The sequence below is a fragment of the Pelodiscus sinensis genome, chromosome 4 (genome assembly GCF_049634645.1).
Source record: "Pelodiscus sinensis isolate JC-2024 chromosome 4, ASM4963464v1, whole genome shotgun sequence".
NCBI lineage: Eukaryota > Metazoa > Chordata > Testudines > Trionychidae > Pelodiscus > Pelodiscus sinensis.
In genome coordinates, this window is record NC_134714.1 from 20,083,203 (window position 1) to 20,104,218 (window position 21,016).

Consider the following 21,016-nt stretch of genomic DNA (forward strand, 5'->3'; position numbering starts at 1 on the left):
GCCCAAGACCAAAGCCTGCACCCCAAGCCCCTATCCCACCTTGGTGAAAGTGAGTGAGGATGGGGAAGAAGGGGGATGGAGTGAGCAGGGTGAGGTTTCAGAGAAGAGGGGGGAACAGGGACAGGGCCTCAGAGAAGGGGCGGGATGGAAGCAGGGCAAAGGTATTTGGATATGTGAGAGATCTTACATTGCACTTAAATTGAAAAAGTGATCTTGTGGTTAAAAAGGTTGGAGACCACTGCTTAATACTGTTCATCTAGTTAAAAAACAGCAGAAACTTCTTGGAAGATTCTGTAAATATAATAACCAGAATAACCAACTCTTATATAACTCTCCCTGCTGCCCAGGTGTTGAAGAAGAATGGCTGGCATTCGCCGCACCCTGGCTACTCCCAACTGGACTACAGTTTCTTGGGTAACATAGCTAGGTTTAAGTCCGTAGTGGCCTCCAGGGTACTGTAACTTGCACTAGGGCAAAGGCATAGACTTGGAAAGCTATATTTGGTTGGTGGGTCTCAGCTACTCCTTCTTTTGCCTGTCCAATTTGGGGAAATATAGCCATCTTTTGACAGATATAGCAGACAAGCGCCTAGCGTGTTTCTGTGGGTTTCTACAGTCTGGCAAGGAAACGAGCAGTGGAATAGTCAGAACTGCTCTCTCTTCCTTCCTTTATTAATGCAGTACAAGGAGGAGGAGGCACATGAGGGATGGGGGGAGGCTGATGCTTGAGGATTCTGGACCTCACTGGCCAGTCACAACTCACCCTGCATCTACCCTCATTCATTCTACAATTCCTTTTGTACATGCATACACCCCATTCTGAAGTCACTTGTTTTGCATACCCATTCCATCTCGCCAGCTTTGCCTGTGGGTTATGGGTTTTAGACCCGTCTGTGGGTCTCTGAAGTAAATTAATTTAGAGAAACATTTATCTGGTTTGTTGTTTTTCCCAATACCCCACTTGTTAGAAAAGGTCAGCCCATCATATAACAGCTACACATATTGATGGGAAAACTCTCACTTCTCAGCTGTGAAGAGTTGTTCCAAACCTGTGAAACGACTTACTGCCATCATCTGTCCTTTCCTACATCTTCCTCGTAAGCTGATAAAATACAGATGTTGCTTCCTTTCTCATTGGAGAGTTCAGTGCCTGGCCATGAGGTTCAGAAAAAGGATGTGATTCCTGGAATCCCCAGCCTCCTCAACATAGGTGACTGCATTCCCCACTTTGGCCCAGCTCAGCTCTGTAGGCATAATGAACTTTTACTGGCCCAGGGGAAGCACCACCTCTGTGGGAGGAGTATACCTATGAATGGGTTGGAGAATACCCCTTGTAAGCAGGGAATGCCTTACATGGAGGTGGAGATATCTGATGGCTGGCAGAGGTCAGTCTGCAGGGAGCGAGGGGGCTCTTGGGTATTGCTGGGGTTGGGAATGTCTGCCTCCTTTGATGATTCTGCTGTCTCTTGAATTAGGGAAATAGTGATCCCTTGACGATAATGAGAGGAGAAGGGAAAGGCCATCTTACCAAGGCCCAGAAGATACCTCTAGTGAAGGGAGAGCCAGGACCTGGCATTAAGTATGGTGGAGAGGGGCAGCAGCACACCATAAAGGGTATTTGAAGTACCAACATGATAAATGAAGGCATGGGAGGTGGGCAGCATTGGGTTCAGGGACGGCAGACCGAATGGAGAGGGTGAGGCAGCACATAGGGGCAAGAACATGTGAGAAAGGGACAACAGTCACCTGGTTCAAAACACTGCATGCAGAATTCTGGGACAAGACAAAGCAATGTTAATATCTTCACATCCTTTTCGTCCTTGGGGATGGGGAAAGTAAGGTGGACAGGACTTTGTAATGGATATTTCTACTACAGCTAACATGTTACCAATTTTTTGTGAGTTTATTCTGAGTTGCAAAATATTTGTTGTTTTCCCTCAAGCAATAGCTCCAAGAATCCTGAGATTCTCTGGTTATTTTATTTGATTTTATTTTTTATAAAAGTTTCTACCCTTGTGGTGATGGATAAAATCTGGAAAATGTGACCTGATTGAACTTTGAAGGCTTGGAAACCAGAAGTCCAAGACTTCATCCCACATCCAGTGTATTTTTTAAATCTTGAGGTTTTGTGGGCTGTACTTAGAAATTTTGAACAGTTGGGGTTAGAAGTATAACTGACAGCCACCTGAGATATTTCTTTAACTTGAAGAATAGGATTTTTGGGAGTGGGCTGAGTGGAAGCTCCTGGGATCTACCTTCACTGATTAAGAAAGTCTGTTTGCGTTACACAGATGTCTGCTGTTGAAATTCTGTACGAGTTCAGATGCAGTATTTTCTCTGCCAGTCTTCAGGGATGCCTGTAGATGAGCCATTTCATTATGACTCAGATTAGGGATGTAGGGAGGCACATGCCAGGTGAGGGGATAGACAATAGAAGAGAATGCATAATTTTGGGATGGAAGTGCTGAAAAAGAGAAGAAAGATCACAAAAATAAAACGCAGAGTACCCAGACTGAAATGTTAATTATTTAACACACATTCTTTATGAATGATAAAAATGTTTAAATGGTATGACAGTTCTTGAGATGATTTAGTAATAAAATAGTCCAGAAACTGGTTTATAATCTGACTGAGGCAACTGAGGTATAGAGAGGCTAAGTGACTTGCCAAAGATCACATGGGAAACTGGAATCTGAGTTGTCTGTACAGTAATTCCTCATTTAATACTTGCACATTTTCGTGATAGCACGATTTTTTTTTTAAGGGAACATTTTTTGAATTACACGATCGTCCCTGGAATAACATGATTTCCCCAGCCGTCCCATTGCTGGTGGCTGTGCGGGGCTTCCCCTGCCTCCCTGCAAAACAGCAGAGGGTTTGCCGCTCGCCGCGCCATTCCCCACTGACTCCCCCTCGCCGGATGCCTTGCCCCGTCTCCTCCGCCCTTGCTTGCAGGCCAGCGGCTGCACGGCTTCCCCCACCTCTCTGCAAAGCGGCGGAGGGTTTGCCGCTCGCCATGCCATTCCCCGGTGACCCCCCCCCCCCCGTCGGATGCAGTGCAGGTCCCAGCAGACCCGTCGCAGGGGCATACTCCCAACCCAATCTCCCTCCCCTTTCTTACCCTTCCCTTCCCCAGAGCCAAACACCTCCCCTCCCTGCTGTAACCCAGTCCTCTTTCTCCCCCAACCTTTCTCCCCCAACAGACACCACCGCTTGAAATGCAACCCCCACCTTTTCCATTATTTTCAGTGGAAAAATTAACCCCGCATAACACTTTTTCACTTAACACGATCATTTTCTGAAACATATCTATAGTGTTAAATGAGGAATTATTGTATTCCAAACTAGTGCCCCAGCTACGGAGCTATCTTTCCTCCCTTCGAGCATTGTTATTTGTTGCAAATTTTCTCTTGCCAGATGATCTCTCAAGATGATATGATGACCAAAACAACTACAACATATTTTTGTAAAATGTTTACTAGGTATAAATAATTAATGGCATAGAAGTGGAAGTACTTTCTGAATGCTTTTGTTTAAGTGATGTAATTTTTACACATCTGTAATGTTTGATAAATGCTATTGGTTCAGTTATCTAGGAGGTCAGTTTAGGGTGTGAAACTCCAAGTGATTAATGTAAAAAAAGTTACAATTCAGCAGACTTGTGTCCTGGAACTTATCACTATATTGCAAATGAATTTGTGGAATCTGTAGGAGTAGATATTTGTAGTACTCTTTTATGTTGTTCTAAAAAGTGCAATCCCAGAGGAGGTAGATTTCCCTTGCTGCAGAAATAGGGAGATATTTATGGTTTAAATGTGATAGCTTCAGATTTGTTGTGAAAGGTGAGTGACTTTATGTAAAAGCTAGTGAGTAAAAGACATTTAGTTAGAAGGATGTTGATCTCTAAGGAGATAGAATATAATGCAAAACAGTACAGTATAATGTAACACTACTTCTGAAGAAGGCCTTCAACAGACTCAAAAAACTGCTCCAAACTTTCACTGGTTTTGCTTGAATGGATACATGTTTATTATAAACTACATCAGTGAAGATAATATGGATGTAACAGACTGATTTGTTCAACTAGATATTTGCAAGAGAAAATATGTTGGAATCTTTGCCTTTTTGCTAAATTTCCTGATGTTTCAAAGACTATGCTACTATACTTGGGACATCTCAATTTCGGAAAATAATTGACTTGACGCTGAAAAGGAATCTTACTTGATTTCTATACTTCATTTGTCATGTGGATGAAAAAGAAGCAGCAGCAGCAGCGAGTGAAATTGCAGGTTTAAATCTCCCCTCATCCCTTCTCCTCAACTCTATGTAGTTATTTTAATAACGAAAGGCACTTACTATCAGTGGTTTTCAGTAAAATAAACATTTAGAAGTTTTAGAGAAGATTTTGTATCTAAAAATCTGGGTGTCAGGGTTTTCTTAGGTTTTTTTTTCCAGATTATATAATAACTTTAACCCTTTTTATATTTAAGTTTAATTTTTTCCACTATAAAAATATACTCAGAGGTTTCTCTAAGGAGAGGCTAATATTTTAATATAGAATTTATCATGCTCTCTTGTTGTATATATTATGGCATGTGTTAAGCATAACATGTTTTAAAAGATGTGCATCAAACATACTGATGTAGAGCAGAACTGAGTTCTTAGTTATCAGGAATCAAATTGGGATGGCTTGTGGGGGCTTTGAAAACCAGTTATTTTCTTAAAGTACATTTTGTACTCCAAGATGTGAGCTTTCTTTTAAAAGAAAAAATGTTTAGCCTTTTGATTGGAAAGATGATCTTAAAAATGTGAACATAAATTGATGCAGTCATGTTTTCCTGGGTCTGCAGACACTCTGAAACAGTAGCTCTGAGAGGTATGACTTGCTTCCAGACATCCTGGATGGGAAGAGAGGTGACAATCTGTAGCTTTAAAATTATAGTTTAATTGTCAACATTGCCAACTTTCACTGCTGGTCACATTATACAAGAAGGAAGGCCTTTGAATATTTGCACTGTTTGTGCAAGTAGTGTATCATTTGGTAAAAAGTCTGTGGTGGATGGGAGAATACCACCTTTTTCCCCATTCTGACCTTTGGAGCCATTGAACAGAGAGATCCCAGAAAGCATCTGTGACCTACCAGATCTGAGGCCTACCTCGAAAGAGGAATGCAAACGAAGCAGATAAAAAATTCAAATGAAGCACAGATATGCAAATCTTGCGCTTTATTTGCATAATCGCATGAGCACTTTTTCGAAAAAGGGTTTTTCGGAAAACCCCCCAAAAAACCCCCACAGTCTAGACAGGGTTCTTTTGGGAGGGGAAAAAACCCCTTTTTCAAAGAACTCCTACTCATTTTTTTCAGGAGTATGGGTTCTTTCGAAAAAAGGTGGTTTTTTTTTTTTTTTTTTTAAAGAACCCCATCTAGACTGCGGGTTTTTTTCCGAAAAGCCCTTTTTCGAAAAAGGGCTCTCACGCAATTATGCAAATGAAGTGTGAGATTTGCAAATCTGCACTTCATTTGAATTTCCAATCTGCGTCATTTGCATTCCTCTTTCGAGAGGAATGCAGTCTAGACATAGCCTAATGCTGCTCTATAATGTGACTAGAAGGAGGTGTTCAGAGTAGATGGGCCGTTTTTCTTCTGGAATTTAAGTGAGTCCCCAGGCATCACCTGCCACACTCCCACACTTGCCTGCCCAACCTCAACCAATGCAGGCTGCCAATGCACTCAATGCCAATCCACATGCAGCTTAGCCCTGATGAACTGCAGCCCTCCTTCCACGGCACATCAGACAACACGGCTGCATATGAACCATGGGTATATACAAACCTGTGAAATTCCTGGGGCTTGTCTGGATCATAATGACCCTTAAGCAACATGAAAAGAAAATGTTCCAAATATGGATCTACCTACTGACAGAACTGCTGTCATGCATCAGACCTGATTTTGTGTGTGTGTGTATCTGTCTGTAACAGTATATACCATTTATATATTCAGTTTATAGATAATTAAACTCAAACTTGCACATTTGTTGATTTACTGCAGCAGAAGTGATGATAGACATGCATTTTGTATAAAAAAAATTTCTAATCTGAATTTCAGGACCTGAATAGAAATTATTTGAGTTTTCTTTATCTAAAAGTGAAATGTAATGTAGTCAAAAACTGTTATAAAATTTGCAGATATTGAGGCAGAATAGTCTACTGGAAATATGAAGCCTTCCTGAGTTCTAATCCTCTCATTGCTATTTACTTAGTTTATACATTGGACAAGTAACTTAAACTCTGTGTTTGTTCCTCATCTGTCAAATGAGAAGGATACTTAACTCACAAGAATGTTTTGAAGGATTAGCTAAGTGTGCTGTGACTTGACAATAGGAAACAACTAGGTACACATTACATTTTATTATGCTAGTTCTGGGTGCTGTTGAATAAAAAGGACACTTGCCTGAAAGGAATGATTAAAATAATCTGTGTTGTAAAGTATGACCTGTTAGGAAGACTTACGAAATTGAAGTGGTATTGTTATAGATGGATAGTAATTCTATAAATATAGCAGTAAAGATATACTGTCAACCACCTGATCAGCATGGAGAAAGGGACTGTGAAAAGATCAAGGAGATTAGGGAGTCTGTAAAAATGAAAAACTCAATAATAATGGAACATTTCAGCTTTCCCCATATTGACTAGGTACGTGTCACCTCAGGATGAGATGCAGAGATAAAGTTTTTGACACCTTAAATTATTGACACAAACTATTTTAACTGAATTGCCAACTTTCACTTTCAGTTTATTGGGGAAGAGACAGCATGGTTTTTGTACAGAGAAATCATGCCTCACCAATCTACTAGAATTTTGAGGGAGTCAACAAGCATGCAGAGAGGGGAATCCAGTGGATACAGTGTATTTAGATTTTCCCCTCAGAATTTTTTGGCAGAATCTCTCATCAAAGGCTCTTAAGTAAAGTAAGCTGTCATTGGATCAGGGAGAAGGTCCACCCATGGATTGGTAACTGGTTGAAAGATAGGCAACAAAGGGTAGGAATAAAGTGTCACTTTTCAAAATGGAAAGAGGTAAATAGTGGTGCCTCCCAGGGGTCTGTACTGGACTTGTTCTATTCAACGTAGTCATAAATGGAAAAAGGGGTAATTAGTGAGGTTATAAAATTAGCAGATGATTCAAAACTATTCAAGATACTTAAGTGCCAAGCAGACTGCCATGAGCTTTAAAGGATCTCAGAAAACTGGGTGTCTGGGCAATAGAATGGCAAATGAAATTGTGTTGATTAATGCAAAGGGATGTACATTGGAAAACATCCCAACCCTACGTATAAATTGATGGGGTAGGGATGTATGTGAATAATAGACTACCTGATAAGCCTAGGCTTATTGGGTAGTTGAGTCAACTATTTGATTACTCACTCTCTCCCCTCCTCCCTTTGTATCAGAGGCAGCAAGGGGCAGGGGAAGCAGGAGCTGATGCTGGGAGGAGCTGGTTTAAAAGCTGGTTCATCCTAGCACCATCTCTATGGTGCTGTGTCTCTCTTCCCCCTCCCCCTCACCCCGGCCCCATGTTGCTGCCTCCATCAGAGGCAGCAGTGTGGGGGGAACACGGGTGCTGCAGCGGAGCAGACCCAGGTTCGCCATGGATGGAGGCTGCTCTGCATCCCGTGGAGCAGCCCCTGTCTGTGGCGGCTAGGGCTGGCTGTGAACAGGGGCGGCCCCCAGAGCAGCCCCTACCCATGGGGGTGTGTGGGTCCCAGCTCCCCACTGGGATTCCCTGCGGACAGTGGCTGCTGGAGCCAGCATGACCCGGAACTGAGCAAGTTTCAGCTCAGACCCAGCTCACACCAGGTCCAGGAGCTGCTCTGGCTCTGGCTCTGCAGTTTAAATGTCGTAAGAGCTGGCCTGGCTCCTACTACATTTAAAGTGCAGAGCTACAGCAGGGGCGGGCGGGGGGCGTAATTCCCAGAGGCTTCCTCCCTTATCAACTAAACTTGTCGTTGATAGAATTTCTATCAACTACACGATTAGCTATTAGCTATTCCACGAGGAGTAACGGTAGTTCAGAATAGGAAGCCTAATCCGAGCTACCTAGTCCGTGCCGCGTGTAGCCGCGGGCACGGAGTCCGAACAAGCGGACATTTAAAAATGGCGGCGCCCGGCAAGATGCAAATGAAGCCCGGGAAATTCAAATCCCGGGCTTCATTTGCAACTTCGGTTGCCTACATTAACCACCCTAGTTCGAACTAGGGTGGTAGGGTAGACATACCCTTGCTTCCTAACATCCCTATGAGGATCTTGGAGTCATTGGGGATAATTTTTTGAAAACATCCCCTTAGTGTGTTGGGAATCATTAAGAAAGTGATAGACAATAAGAGAGAAGATATATTGCCTCTATTAAATCCATGATACACTCACATGTGGAATACTGGATTTAAATGTGATTGTCCCATTTCAAAAAAGTATTTTGTAATTGGAAAGGTTCAGAAAGTAGCAATAAAATAATTAGGAGTAGGAATAGCTTTCATATGAGGATAAATTAATAAGATTGGAACTTTTCAGCTTGGAAAAGAGAAGACTAAGGTGGGTATGATAAGGATCTATAAAATCATGACTGAGCTGGAGAAAGTAAATAAGGAGATAAGAACATAAGAACGGCCACACTGAGTCGGACCAAAGGTCCAGCTAGCCCAGACAGGATGTCATATGCCCCAGAGGGAGTGAACAGAACAGGTAATCATCAAGTGATCAAGGAGATGTTATTTACACCTCATAACTCAGAAAATAGTAGTTGCAAAATGAAATTAATAGTTAGGTTTAAAACAAACAAAAGGAAGTATATTTTTCACACAATGCAAATCAGCCTATGGGAACTCCTTACCAGAGAATGTTGTGACTGCCACAACTATAACAGAGTTCAAAAAGGACTAGATAAGTTCATGAAGGATTGGTCCATCAGTGGGAAGGGATAGTTTCTCTATCCTCTGTTTGCCAAAATCTGGGCGTGAGTAATGGATGGATGACTTGAGAATCACTTATTCTGTCCTTTCTGTCTAGGGCATCTGCCATTGATCACTGTTGGAAAACAGGATACTGTGCCAGATAGACTCTTGGTGTCACTCAGTATGGCTGTTCTTATGCTTTTATGTTCCGATATTGTTATATATATATATATAATTTTTTTTTAAGTTAAAAAGGGCATTATTTGCCATTCTTCCACACAGGCACATGCACACACCACTTCCACCTCCTCTGCAGCAATTTCTGTTAAACAGTGAATATACAGTAGTTTTATGAGTCTGTTCCTGTGACTAGGGAACTTTTGCTTCTTTTCATTCTATGTTGAGAAGCACACTAAAGAAACAAAAAGTCCACTGTAAGGGAATTAGAGCTTGTCAAAATTGCTGCTTTCCATTCCCCATTACTTGAACCTCAGAAAAACCACTCTGCAGGAGAGCAAAACCTAGAGATCTGTAGCAGAACTCTACAGGTCAATTACTCAAGTGTTCTGTTTCTGTGTTACTTGGTTGATTTCAGAGTAGGAATTCCCCCCCACCCCCCACCCCCTTTGGGGTTGAGGATAAGACACTGGCATGGAAGAAGATTTCTTGACAGCTGAAATCATTACAGACCTTACAGTGAAAGGCAACTTGAGAGGACTAAGGAGCAGAAACTCTGAACCAGTTCTCTCAAATTCCAGGATCTGTGGGGTTTGGCTTAGATTGCCCTGTCTACAAATATTAAAACCTATCAACCCTTGTTTTGAAACCAAGTTCCATCTCACAACACTTCCAAAGCACTTTTTAACTTACATAGATTTTTTTTTTCTGTGAGAGTGCTTGTTTTAGGTATAGGAAATGTTCTACATTTAACTTGGTTATTAAAAATGTTATGTATTGCCTCAAATGTGGTACAGAATGTACAATGATTACAATGCCATCACAGTTGCCTGCCTGACTTTTTTTATTAAACTTTACTGATTACATTACATTTCAAGTGAGTTGTAACAAAAGCTGCACTGTTTTAGCCTACCAACTCTTTCTGATACTCAGATGATGGTATACTATTCTCTGTTTGCAGTTCTGATAGTTAGTGAGAGATGTCGAGCAGTTTCAACATCTGGAATTTACTTTAGCTTTGTTTTTTTACTCCTAGTCTGTAAACATTTTTTATGAACATGTTTTGCAGAGTTTGTAAGTAAAAATGACCTTTTTAAAATAAAAGACTATTAGTCTATTGAAATAACTTGCATAGTATATTGGATTCCTGGATCTTCAAAGTGTAGAACAAATTGTAAATAATACTCAGTAATTGCTCCTCCTTAACAAAGTGTTTAAATTGTCCACATATTAGATGATTTGGCTTCAGTTTTATGAGGGCTTTTGTTAGCTTTCACCTGCAACATTTGTAGTAATACTGCACAGTAATTTGTTGGTTTCAATTTAATTTCTATTAGCTCTGCCAAAAATGCACCTTAAAAGGTAATATCAAAAAATGGTAACTTTCCTATATTTTGTATTTTTATTTCTTCTTTTTATTAATATTGATTGCCACTAGAGAAAACTGCCTTTCTGTCCCATAGTTAGAGATGTAGAGGGCTAACCAATTATCCCAGTGAGCCTGTTTACTGGGGTAACCAGTTAACCAGTGGGAGGCTGCTCCGGTTGGATCTGGCCTGACCTGACTGGAGCAACCCACAGCGTGGCAGTCTCAGCCTCTATAGTGCAGTGTGGCAGGCTCTGCCTGGCCTGGCTGGAGCAGCCCCTTCCTGTGGCATGGCAGGCTTGGTCCAGCCTGTCCGGAACAGCCTACAGATTAGCAGGACTTGCCTGGCTTGGCCAGAGCAGCACCCACCCATGGCAGGATGGGCTCAGCCTGGCCTGGCCAGAGCAGCCTGTTATGGAGGCAGGGAACTACTCCATCCACGCTACCCTGCTCTAGGGTCATAGTTAACCAGTTAAACATTCTGTTTAATCAGTTAACTTTTACATCCCTAGCTGTGGTGGGAAAAATAGGATTTTTACCTCTTTAAAGTTTATGATGGCCATCGTGTGTGAAATCCTTATGAAGAGTTTTCATGACTGTCTGAAGCTTGAAAATCTCTATTTTCATTGGGAAGTTAAAAACAAGCCCTATATGTTCTCTTTTTTTATATGCATTGGCAAAAGTCAGAATTTTCTTTAGGATTTCTTTGAGAGGACCAATGAGATGATTCATGAGGACTCCACATATAACTTGCTCAGCTTAAAAAAGGACGTAGAGACCATCTTTAATTCTTTAGACCAGAAACTGGATATCTGCTATAAAAATTCAATAATAAACAAATTTAAAATAATTATCAAACCTAAAAGATGCATCTATTGCAGCTTTTCTCTTTCTCTGTATCTCCCTTTTGTCTCTTTCTGTCTTTCTCATTCTTTGTTGCTGTACTAGGGATGTTAAATTTCCATTGACTACTTGATTAGTCAATAAGTGGGAGAGTGGGGTGCTCACTATTCCCACTGTGCCTCTGCCTTTTAAATGTAGTAAGAGCCCCACAGGGCTCTTACTACATTTAAAAGGCAGAGGTACATCAGTTAGGACCCAGCAGAAGTGGGATGGCTTCAGTCAGTCCCTGCTCCTGCCGTTTCCCCTGTTGTGCCTCTGCTTCCCCTTCTCCTCCTCCCCCCCATGGAGATGGTGCTGGGGGACGATGACTGGCTTTTAAGCTGGCTCCACCAGCACCAGCTCTTGCTCCTTTCCTTGCTATCAGCTCCTGCTTGCCTCATATCTCCTGCTTTCCTCTCTGCTGGCTGCCTTGCTGCCGACTTCTGCTCCCCTCCTTGCTGCTTCTGATACAGAGGCCGGGGGGGAGAGTGGGGCGAAGCAACTAGTCATTTACATCCCTATGCTGTACCCTTTTCATGTTTGTGTCCTGTTCTCTTGTTTCCTTGAGTAGCAGCATTTTTTTCTTAGTCTTTTATATTTGCTCCCATAGAATCAAGGGTATTTAGAAAGCTGGAAACAGAAAACAAACAAATAAATTACATATTCTTCTTCACATGATGTCCTGTGGGTGCTCCACACAAGGTGTAGGGACATCCCAGAGCCATGGTGCAAAGCTTTTTTAGCAGTTGTTGGTGAGGTGCACATGTGCGAAAGGAGCCTTGCACTGTGCTCAGCTTGGTGCCTTGCGTGCGTAGCTCCCCCCCCCCCCCCTTCAGTTCTTCTTCTGCCGTCCTCGGTCACAGATGGAGCTCTTCATTCTCCTCAGCTTCACCTCAGGGAGGGTGAAAAACCTCTTGATTTCCCTCCCCCTACTTCTCCTTTGCGTTCTCAACACCACGTGTCATCCCGTTCATCTAAAAAGAAAAAGAAATTACTGTCAGCCTCTCATGGAGCCACCGCTTGTTTTAGCACCTGCCTCTCAGGCAGCTGGTAGCCCCACTGCTCCCTTCCTGATTAAAAAAATAAATAAACCCCACCCACTAAAAATAACAATACAGGCAGTCCCCGGGTTACATACAAGATAGGGACTGTAGGTTTGTTCTTAAGTTGAATCTGTATGTAAGTCGGAACTGGCGTCCAGATTCAGCCGCTGCTGAAACTGACTGACCGCCAGTTCTGACTTACATACAGATTCAACTTAAGAACCCCAAGCTTCCCCAAGTCAGCTGCTGCTGAAACTGATCAGCGCTGATTCCAGGAAGCCTCGGGCTTCCTGTAGTCAGCGCTGGTCAGTTTCAGCAGCGGCTGACTTGGGGACAGCTGGGGTGCTGCTGGGTTGCTCCAGTAGCACCGCTCCTCGGCGCTACTGGACCAACACAGCAGCACCCCAGCTGCTCTGCCCCAGGCGTCCTGATTCAGCCACTGCTGAAACTGACCAGCAGCGGCTGAATCAGGACCTGGGGCAGAGCAGCTGGGGTGCTGCCGGTTGGTCCAGTAGTGCCCAGAGCGGGCGCTGCAGGACCAATCCGCAGCGCCCCAGCTGCTCTGCTCCAGGGTCCAAAACAAAAGCCTGGTCTGCTGGGGGGGGGGGCACACTAGCCGCGCCTCCCCCCCCCCCCAGCAGACCAGGGACACGGGGAGCAGAGCCGCAGCGGCAGCGGGGTGCCGCGCCTCTGAGGCTTTGCTCTGGCAAAGTCTCAGAGGCGCGGGACCCCCCCCCCCCGCGGCTGCGGCTTGAGTCCCGGTGCCTGTGGTCTGCTGGGGACGGTCCCCAGCAGACCACAGGCACCGGGACTCAAGCGGCAGCCGCGGGCGGGTTCCCGCGCTTCTGAGGCTTTGCTCTGGCAAAGCCTCAGAAGCGCGGGAACCAGCCCGGTGCCTCTGGTCTGCTGGAGACGGTCTCCAGCAGACCAGGGGCACCGGAGCAGCTTACGAACGGGGCTTTCTCGCCCCGGAGCTCGCAGGTAGCAATCCGCTACCTCGACCTCCGGGGCGAGAAAGCCCCGTTTGTAAGTGCGGATCCGACATAAGTTGGATCCGCGTAAGTCGGGGACTGCCTGTAATGGACACAGAAATACAGAGATGGGACCACCACCAATGAAGCACTTGACCGTACAACCCTTACAGTCAGCGCAATTCCAGGATCCTCTGGCTTTAAAAAATGCCAATCGTGCCAGGAGCCGATGCTGGTCTAGGACAAACATGTGGAATGTATTCACTGCCTATGGGAAGCACGTATACCCCAGAAAAGTGAAATCTGCCGCTCCTTCACAGCGAGAGTGAAAAAAGACAGGGAGCTCTGGCTTTGCATGATTTTGTTTGATAAGACAATGCAGCCTGAGTGCTCTCAAGCCTCTCTACTGGCGGTGCAGCCTCCCAGGAAGAGAGCCACCTCACCATCATTCCATAAGTGGGCTAAGAAAGAGCCATCCTCATCAAAATCTTTGCTCCCAATTCCATCCCCTAGAGTGCCTGGAGGGGACAATTTGAGTACCCCAGTACGGGGGAACCGAGTGCTTGAACCGGCAATGTGATGTTGAGTGATGTTGCACTCAGCCTCAGTGCCAAAGAGAGCATCATTGGCACCGGAAAGCTCTCGCCAGCTCTCCCACACACTGATGTTGACATTATTGAGAGACACAGCACTGAGATCTGTGCCATCAGCAGCCCAATAGCCCTCCCACAAGGGACTGCTTTGAATACGAGCCCCACAGTTCCCAACTCAATGCCGCCCTCCATGGAGTAACTTTATGTCCACATCTAACATTTTTACCCAAAGTCTGCACAGCCTTCTACATCAACAAGCCTATAGTACTACCAGTGTTCTTCCCTAAGCCTCACGCATTCCCCAGGGATGTTGTTTCACACAGTCGACATCCGATGAGCTCTGGCTTTTTATATAGATAGAACATGACCATTCCGTAAATCCCTGCATCTGTTCATATCCATTGCACTGTTCTCAAAGGGCACGCCTATTTCAGCACAACGTATCTCCAAATGGTTTTCATCCTGCATACTACGATGCCATTCTCTCCGTAACAGGCCTCTGCCAGTTCCACCAAAGGCACACTCTATTCGTGCAGCTGCAACTTTTACGGCCTTTCTCAGCAACGTAGCACTTAAAGACATTTACCATGCAGCCACCTGGTCCTCAGATCATATCTTCGCTAAGCACTATGCCATCATGCTGCAACTGGTGACTGATTCAGCGCTGGCTACTGTGGTACTATCTGCAGCCTCTAAGCAGTGACTCCCACCATGCGTGTCAGATAATGCTTTGTAGTCACCTTGCGTGGAGCACCCATGGGGACATCACCCGAAGAAGAAAAGGGAGTTACTCACCCTGTGCAGTAATGACTGTTCTTTGAGGTGAGTGTCCCTGTGGGTGCTCCATGACCCTCCCTTCCTCCCCTCTATTTGGAGTCCTGGTTACTCAGATGGAGAAGAGGAACTGAAGTGGGGGGCAGGCCAAGCTGAGCACAGCACGAGGCTCCCCTTGTGCATTTGTGGCCCACTGACAACTGCTAAAAAAGCTCTGCTCTGTGGCTCTGGGACATCCCTACACCTTGTATGGAGCAGCCACGGGGTCACACACCTCAAAGAACAGTCATTATTGCACAGGGTGAGTAACTCCCTTTTATGAAATTCTGATCTTGTGTTAGTGGAAGATCTGATTTGTGGCACTTGTAATCCCTTTGCTGGTTGCTTTTTAGCTGCAGTCAATATGCATAAAATTCAGAGGGAGAAAAGAAAACTTATTTTAGATTCTAATTCAGACTTAGAAATATTCTTAGACTACTGATATCTGGTTTTTATTATCACAATTCAATTTGTGTAAACAAATAATAATTTAATGTACTGCTTTTTGCTTTCTGCAGGTTGGGAATCCACGTGTTGAACTCACACTTTCAGAACTTCAAGATATGGCTGCCAGACAACAGCAACAGATTGAAAACCAACAACAAATGTTGGTTGCTAAGGTAAAAATACAAAGGAGTGGAGAAGAGACAACTGCAACAATGTGAATACTTAGATAAGATGTTCATACATAAAATATAAGTATACCTTCAACATATGTATATATAATTTTCATGAATTTAGAAAAAAACACTTGGAATTAAACTACACTGAATTAAAGAGCCTGAGAAATCTGCTGCATTAACAAATACTTCTAAATTCAGGCAATATAGAACAATACAGCTTAATAAACAGTAGATATGGAATGAATAGTAGACAATAATAAATGGTAGATATGGAATATTAGTATGACTTCTGTTTACATGCATCTTAAAATATGTTGTTGTTATTTCTTTGTGCTAGACTCACTTCCTAATTGTAAAGCATTTTATGACACCATTACAATTGCTATATGATATATAGGGGATATATTGTATGCTTGGACTACAGGACTAAAATACATTTAAATGGATTTAAGCTAACAATGTTCGTTGTACTTGCAGTTCTCTGAAGGAAATTATATTGGGGGGTGGAGGGGGGACATTTCCCTGGTTGTTCGGTGCATGGGTTGTCATTTGAAGAGCTAGAACTTTATCATGCTGCAGATCTCCTTTTCTTGCCTGTCTAAAATTCACTATGGACTATTGTTTGCTTCCTTTGGGAAATTGAGTAATGGAGGGTTGGAAGACATTTTGCAACAGCAGGAAGCATGTTGCTAGCAGCAGGAAACAAATGTTTAAGAAAGTTTCACAGATGTGTGGAATGTATGTTTAGTCTGAAACTGTTTTTGGTGTACATTTTGAGGTTTGACTTCATAGTTTCAAAAGCAGTGTTCCCTGTTTCTAGTTTTTAAGATATTTATGTAGGCACAATTCATAATAGATTTTTCTAAGAGCACTAGATTTTTCTAATGTACATTTTACTATCAAATCTTGACTGATTGTTTTTTAGAGAAGATATAGAGGCAAGAAGACTATCCTAAGTTGGTAGTAAAGTTTGGGTTTCTTTAAAGTCAAGTTTTGTTGGGTTTTTTTTTTGTTTTGTTTTACTGTCATCCAGCTATTAAGAACATTTCTCTAAAATAAGATTACGTGGTCTCCTTGCTTTGGCAGGAACAACGTTTACGTTATCTGAAGCAGCAAGAGCGCCGTCAGCAGCAGTCTATTTCTGAGAGTGAAAAGCTTCAAAAACTTAAAGAACGAGTGGAGACCCAGGAATTAAAGTTGAAAAAAATCCGTGCCATGAGAGGACAAGTCGACTACAGCAAGATCATGAATGGCAATCTGTGTATGTAAATATTTCAGATCTATTTTTATAGTTAATCTCACTGTTGATATTTTGTACTGTAACTTGCAGATACTAGTAGAGTAACAGAATATTGAAATGAAAATTTGTTCTGTTTCTAGAAAAGGCCCTTTCACAAGTGAATTAATTAAATAATAAATTAAATTAATAGATGTTGTAAATATGTTCAGCTTTTTACAAATTATATTAGCAAGTTATAAGCATAAGTTTGTATACTGTTTTGTAAAGTTAAACTTATGGAAAAGCTTGTGTATGTAGGACTTGTTTACTACAGTTATCAATAGCTGTATATTTAGAACCATGAAAATACACAAGACAATTGTACTGGTATTTTGTTTAGTTGTGGTGATGTATTTTTTTTTAAATTATAGCTACTGAAATTGAGCATATCAGTGCCATGTTCCAGGAAAAGCAGCAGGAGTTACAAGCTGCAGTGTTAAAAGTGGATCAGCTAACTCAACAATTGGAGGATTTAAGGAAAGGGAAATTGAATGGATTCCAGACTTATAATGGACAGATGTCAGGACCTGCAGCTGTGGAATTAAAGAAGTTGTACCAAGAACTACAGGTAAACCATTAACTTAGGCATTTTTCACAGTATCTTGGTAAGGGAAAACTTACCTTCTTCCATGTAATGTTGCAACTAGTGTTGTACTTGTTTTCTGGGAAACCCTATTAACCAGTATGATGGTGTGTATGTTAATTTGTAAGGACATAAATCTTAGGTAAGGGAACTTCATTAGTTTTCAAAACCAGTTTTTATAACAATTTTTTTACTTGTAAATAATATAATAACCTTTATAAACATTTTGAAGAGGATTCATCATCAGTAAATAGAATGTATATGCAGAAATTGAACTCTGCATGTAAACTAGTGATTGTATATGTTTCCTTTTTTTCTAAAATTTATTATCTCAGACTAATTTTTCAGATCTTAGTAATTTCTTTTTTTGAGGTAGTAGGTATATCAAACTGTATACGCTGCTTTTGTAGCTAGAAAGTATGATTAAGCAGTGAAAATATCCATCGTAAAATGCAATATGAAAACATAATAGTGAATAAATGGTATAATTAAAATGTATAAGGGTTAAATAACAAGCCTGTCCTGATTATATTTAACAGACTCACTAGAAATAAAATATAAACTGCAAATACAAGAAAAATTTGAAGTTACCATATACTTTATTTCTCTAAGTAGATCTTTATAACTGTAGTGTGTTCTTATTAATTCAAAATGTTAAATGTTTTGTTTACAATTCTATGGTTTCTGGTTTATATATATGAAATTTTAAATATTTAACTACATGCCATTTTACCACGATTCATTGGTGTTCCATGGTTGAGATGTGAGCTCTAATATGTATTAATTTAAAAATGTGAACTAATGTGAAGTGATGTTTTTGGACAGTTCTCATTTTCTTGGAATGTTTGTATTTCTTTTATCCTTAGCTTCTGAACCTTGATCATAGATTCATATGATTTTTTTTTTAAAAGAGACATTCTTGTGTGATGATTTCATGCAATTTGGACATGTTCATTAACAATCACTAAAATATTTTTTTCTCTGAAGTGGAGGGAAACCTCATTTAAAGTATTATATCACCACAATATGATGCTTAATCTAATTTAATTCACATTTTTATTTAATTGAAAAATAAGTGACTTTTTCCCCCCGTCACTTACACTAGGTGCATTTCCACTTCTGGAACAATTCTGAGAGCTGGAAAGGCTTAAGAGATTGCTGAGATGACTGTATTGTTGCTTGTTGTCACATTGACTCCCTTACATATTTATCAAGATTAAAATTTGCCTCAGTTTCTTTGCATGCAACATCAACATGGGAAGTGGAGAAATGGGACAAACTATCAGAATTATTGGAGGTGCCAAAGAAAGCTAATGGGGACACAAGACAAATAATTTTGAAGGATGCCATGATTGATTTTAAACTGTAGAGGTAACCGCTTAACCCCTTAATCATTAGAAGCCTTCAAATGAAGGCTTCACCTTCTTTCTCATGTAGAGAGGAAAATCAGTGTCTAGCCTATGCACCAACAGTTCAGTTAGCATCCCATTCATGTACTGAGAGGTTTCATTTGGATTTGGAAACAGAATCAATAGCATAGCTTCTGTTGTTGAAATTTACATTTTCTTTTAATATTTTTTACCATCCAGATTATTAAAAATTAATTGACTTTATCTTTAAAATTACTATCTTATATTATGATTTAGTTTTCATCTCATCCGTGTTGCTTTATGAAACATCTTTATGTCTAGATGCTTGAAGTTGTCATAAATTGGATGCATTCAGCATATAATCATGAATATAAATTGCTTCCTGAGATACATTTTCTTTTGCCTCTTTTTCTAAAGAATTGTATTTCAATGAAAATGTTTACTTAACAGGCTTTGTAGAAGTGTAGTCTTAGAGCAAAGACCTTAGTTGATCTACATTACTGCATATCTTTGGATATCTTGTAAAATAACTTACAGCAGGTGAAATAAAGTATCTACTATAATTATAACAATTACATTTTTAAAGATTCGTAATAGGCTTAACCAGGAGCAGAACTCCAAGCTTCAGCAGCAGAAAGAACTGTTAAACAAACGTAACATGGAGGTGGCTATGATGGACAAGCGAATCAATGAGCTACGTGAGCGACTATACAAGAAAAAAGTTGAGGCACGTCAAAAAGAAAACATTCCTGTAAGATAAACTATTAAAAGGGCCACATTTTAGTTGTTTCATCGACCTAAAAAAGTTATAAAATGCACCTTTTTTTCCTCCAGCTGAAAAACCACAGTTAGAAAAACATTTATTTTAAAAATAGTAACCTTTAGAAATCCAGAATTGTATCATTCTTATCATAGACATTAGGAAGAGCTTAGATAATAATGTGTTTCCTTTTATTTTTAGGTTAGGAACTAGGATATTGTTTAAAATGCAGCAGTCACGATATTTCAGAAATGAGGTCTTAATTTTTGGCTTTCCATCAGGGCACTTGTTAGGGTTGAAGAATTAGTAAAATATGTGTTCCCAAAGATGAACGTTGCCATCCTCAAGACAGGCATTTTATTTAAGTGGTTTGATAATCTGCCCATAGATTAGTAACTTGGTCAACCAGTGCTTAATTTGTGGCAGGGTTTACAGGGCTGAACCCTGGAATTTCTAGGCTTGGCAGTTCATAGCCCCAGAACCTTTGGGCTTGCTGCATAGTTATGAAGGAAAAAAATTGCTTAAGCCCCAGTACCTCTTTCATTACATATTAAGCATGGTGGTCAGCTGCATGCTGGACACAGTATGAAGGGAGACCAGACATCCCAATATTAGGGGCTTTGCCTCACATAGGCAACTACTATCTTCCCACCCCGACCCAATTTTTCACACTTGCTATCTGGTCACCCTAACCGTATGTGTGTTTTCTGATGGCATGCACCTGATGACCAGGTAAAGGCCCAGATGGGATGGACCACTTAAAATTAGTTTAATTTTTTTAATGCCCCAGTAGAGCCCCAGCCTTACAATGTCTGGAGGTGAACAGAGCCCTTGAACAGAAGGAAAATATTTTCCTTGTGGTTGAGAACTCTGTATGGTTTCAGGTGAGCAAAGTCTATTTTGTGGAGTAGATATCTGCTTTTCTTGATAAAATTTGATTAACAAATTTGAGGTGACTTGTCTGCAGTGGGTAACTCTAGATTATTGAACCATGCTATTTCTTAACACACTAGTTAAATAGACATTTACACCATTTTTTATTTGTCTATTTTTAGTTAAATCGTATTAATGGAACATCATCACCACAATCATCTCTCAGTGCTTCGGGAAGAGTAGCAGCAGTGGGGCCTTACATCCAAGTTCCTAGTGCTGGCAGTTATGCTGTGCCAGTAGATCCAGTGAAACCACAGTCTCTCACTATTTCTCCAAGTGTGACTCATGGAAGATCTAAATCTGGTAAATACATAAATTTAATGGTTATTAAAATATTTGGGGAAAGAAGAAGAAAAAGTCCTCGGAGTTCCCATATCTTGACAGTCTTCTCTGGTTAAAGTGAGTTAGGCTTCTCAGAGCACATTAGTTATATGAGAAAGGTGTAAGGTATTTTTGTCTCTTCTCACTCATTCTTCCTAAGAGGCTGAGTGTATGCTGTCTCCACAGCACTGCCAGATTTCTACATGGCTAATAAATTGAATATGGCACCGACAAAAGAGTATGTGCAGGTGTGTGTGTGTGTGTGTGTGCATGTGTAAACAATACATTTCAAAATCCACTATGTAACTGCAATTTAATCCGTAAATAAAATACAACTAATTTTTGCCTCCTTTTGT

General features: G+C 41.3%; 1 protein-coding gene across 9 annotated transcripts in view; it reads left to right on the forward strand.

Moving 5' to 3' along the window:
* Positions 1–21,016, forward strand: part of PPP1R13B (protein phosphatase 1 regulatory subunit 13B) — a 159,181-nt gene that overhangs the window by 104,951 nt on the left and 33,214 nt on the right. For 5 of the 9 annotated variants that reach the window (XM_075926477.1, XM_075926474.1, XM_025181583.2 and 2 more), the window contains 5 exons: positions 15,310–15,411; positions 16,501–16,675; positions 17,065–17,261; positions 19,233–19,397; positions 20,462–20,642. In XM_075926477.1, the coding sequence (XP_075782592.1) occupies positions 15,310–15,411; positions 16,501–16,675; positions 17,065–17,261; positions 19,233–19,397; positions 20,462–20,642 (820 nt within the window). The remainder of the gene's footprint in view (positions 1–15,309; positions 15,412–16,500; positions 16,676–17,064; positions 17,262–19,232; positions 19,398–20,461; positions 20,643–21,016) is intronic. The other 4 variants (XM_075926475.1, XM_006116893.4, XM_075926476.1 and 1 more) reach the window with 2 other exon arrangements.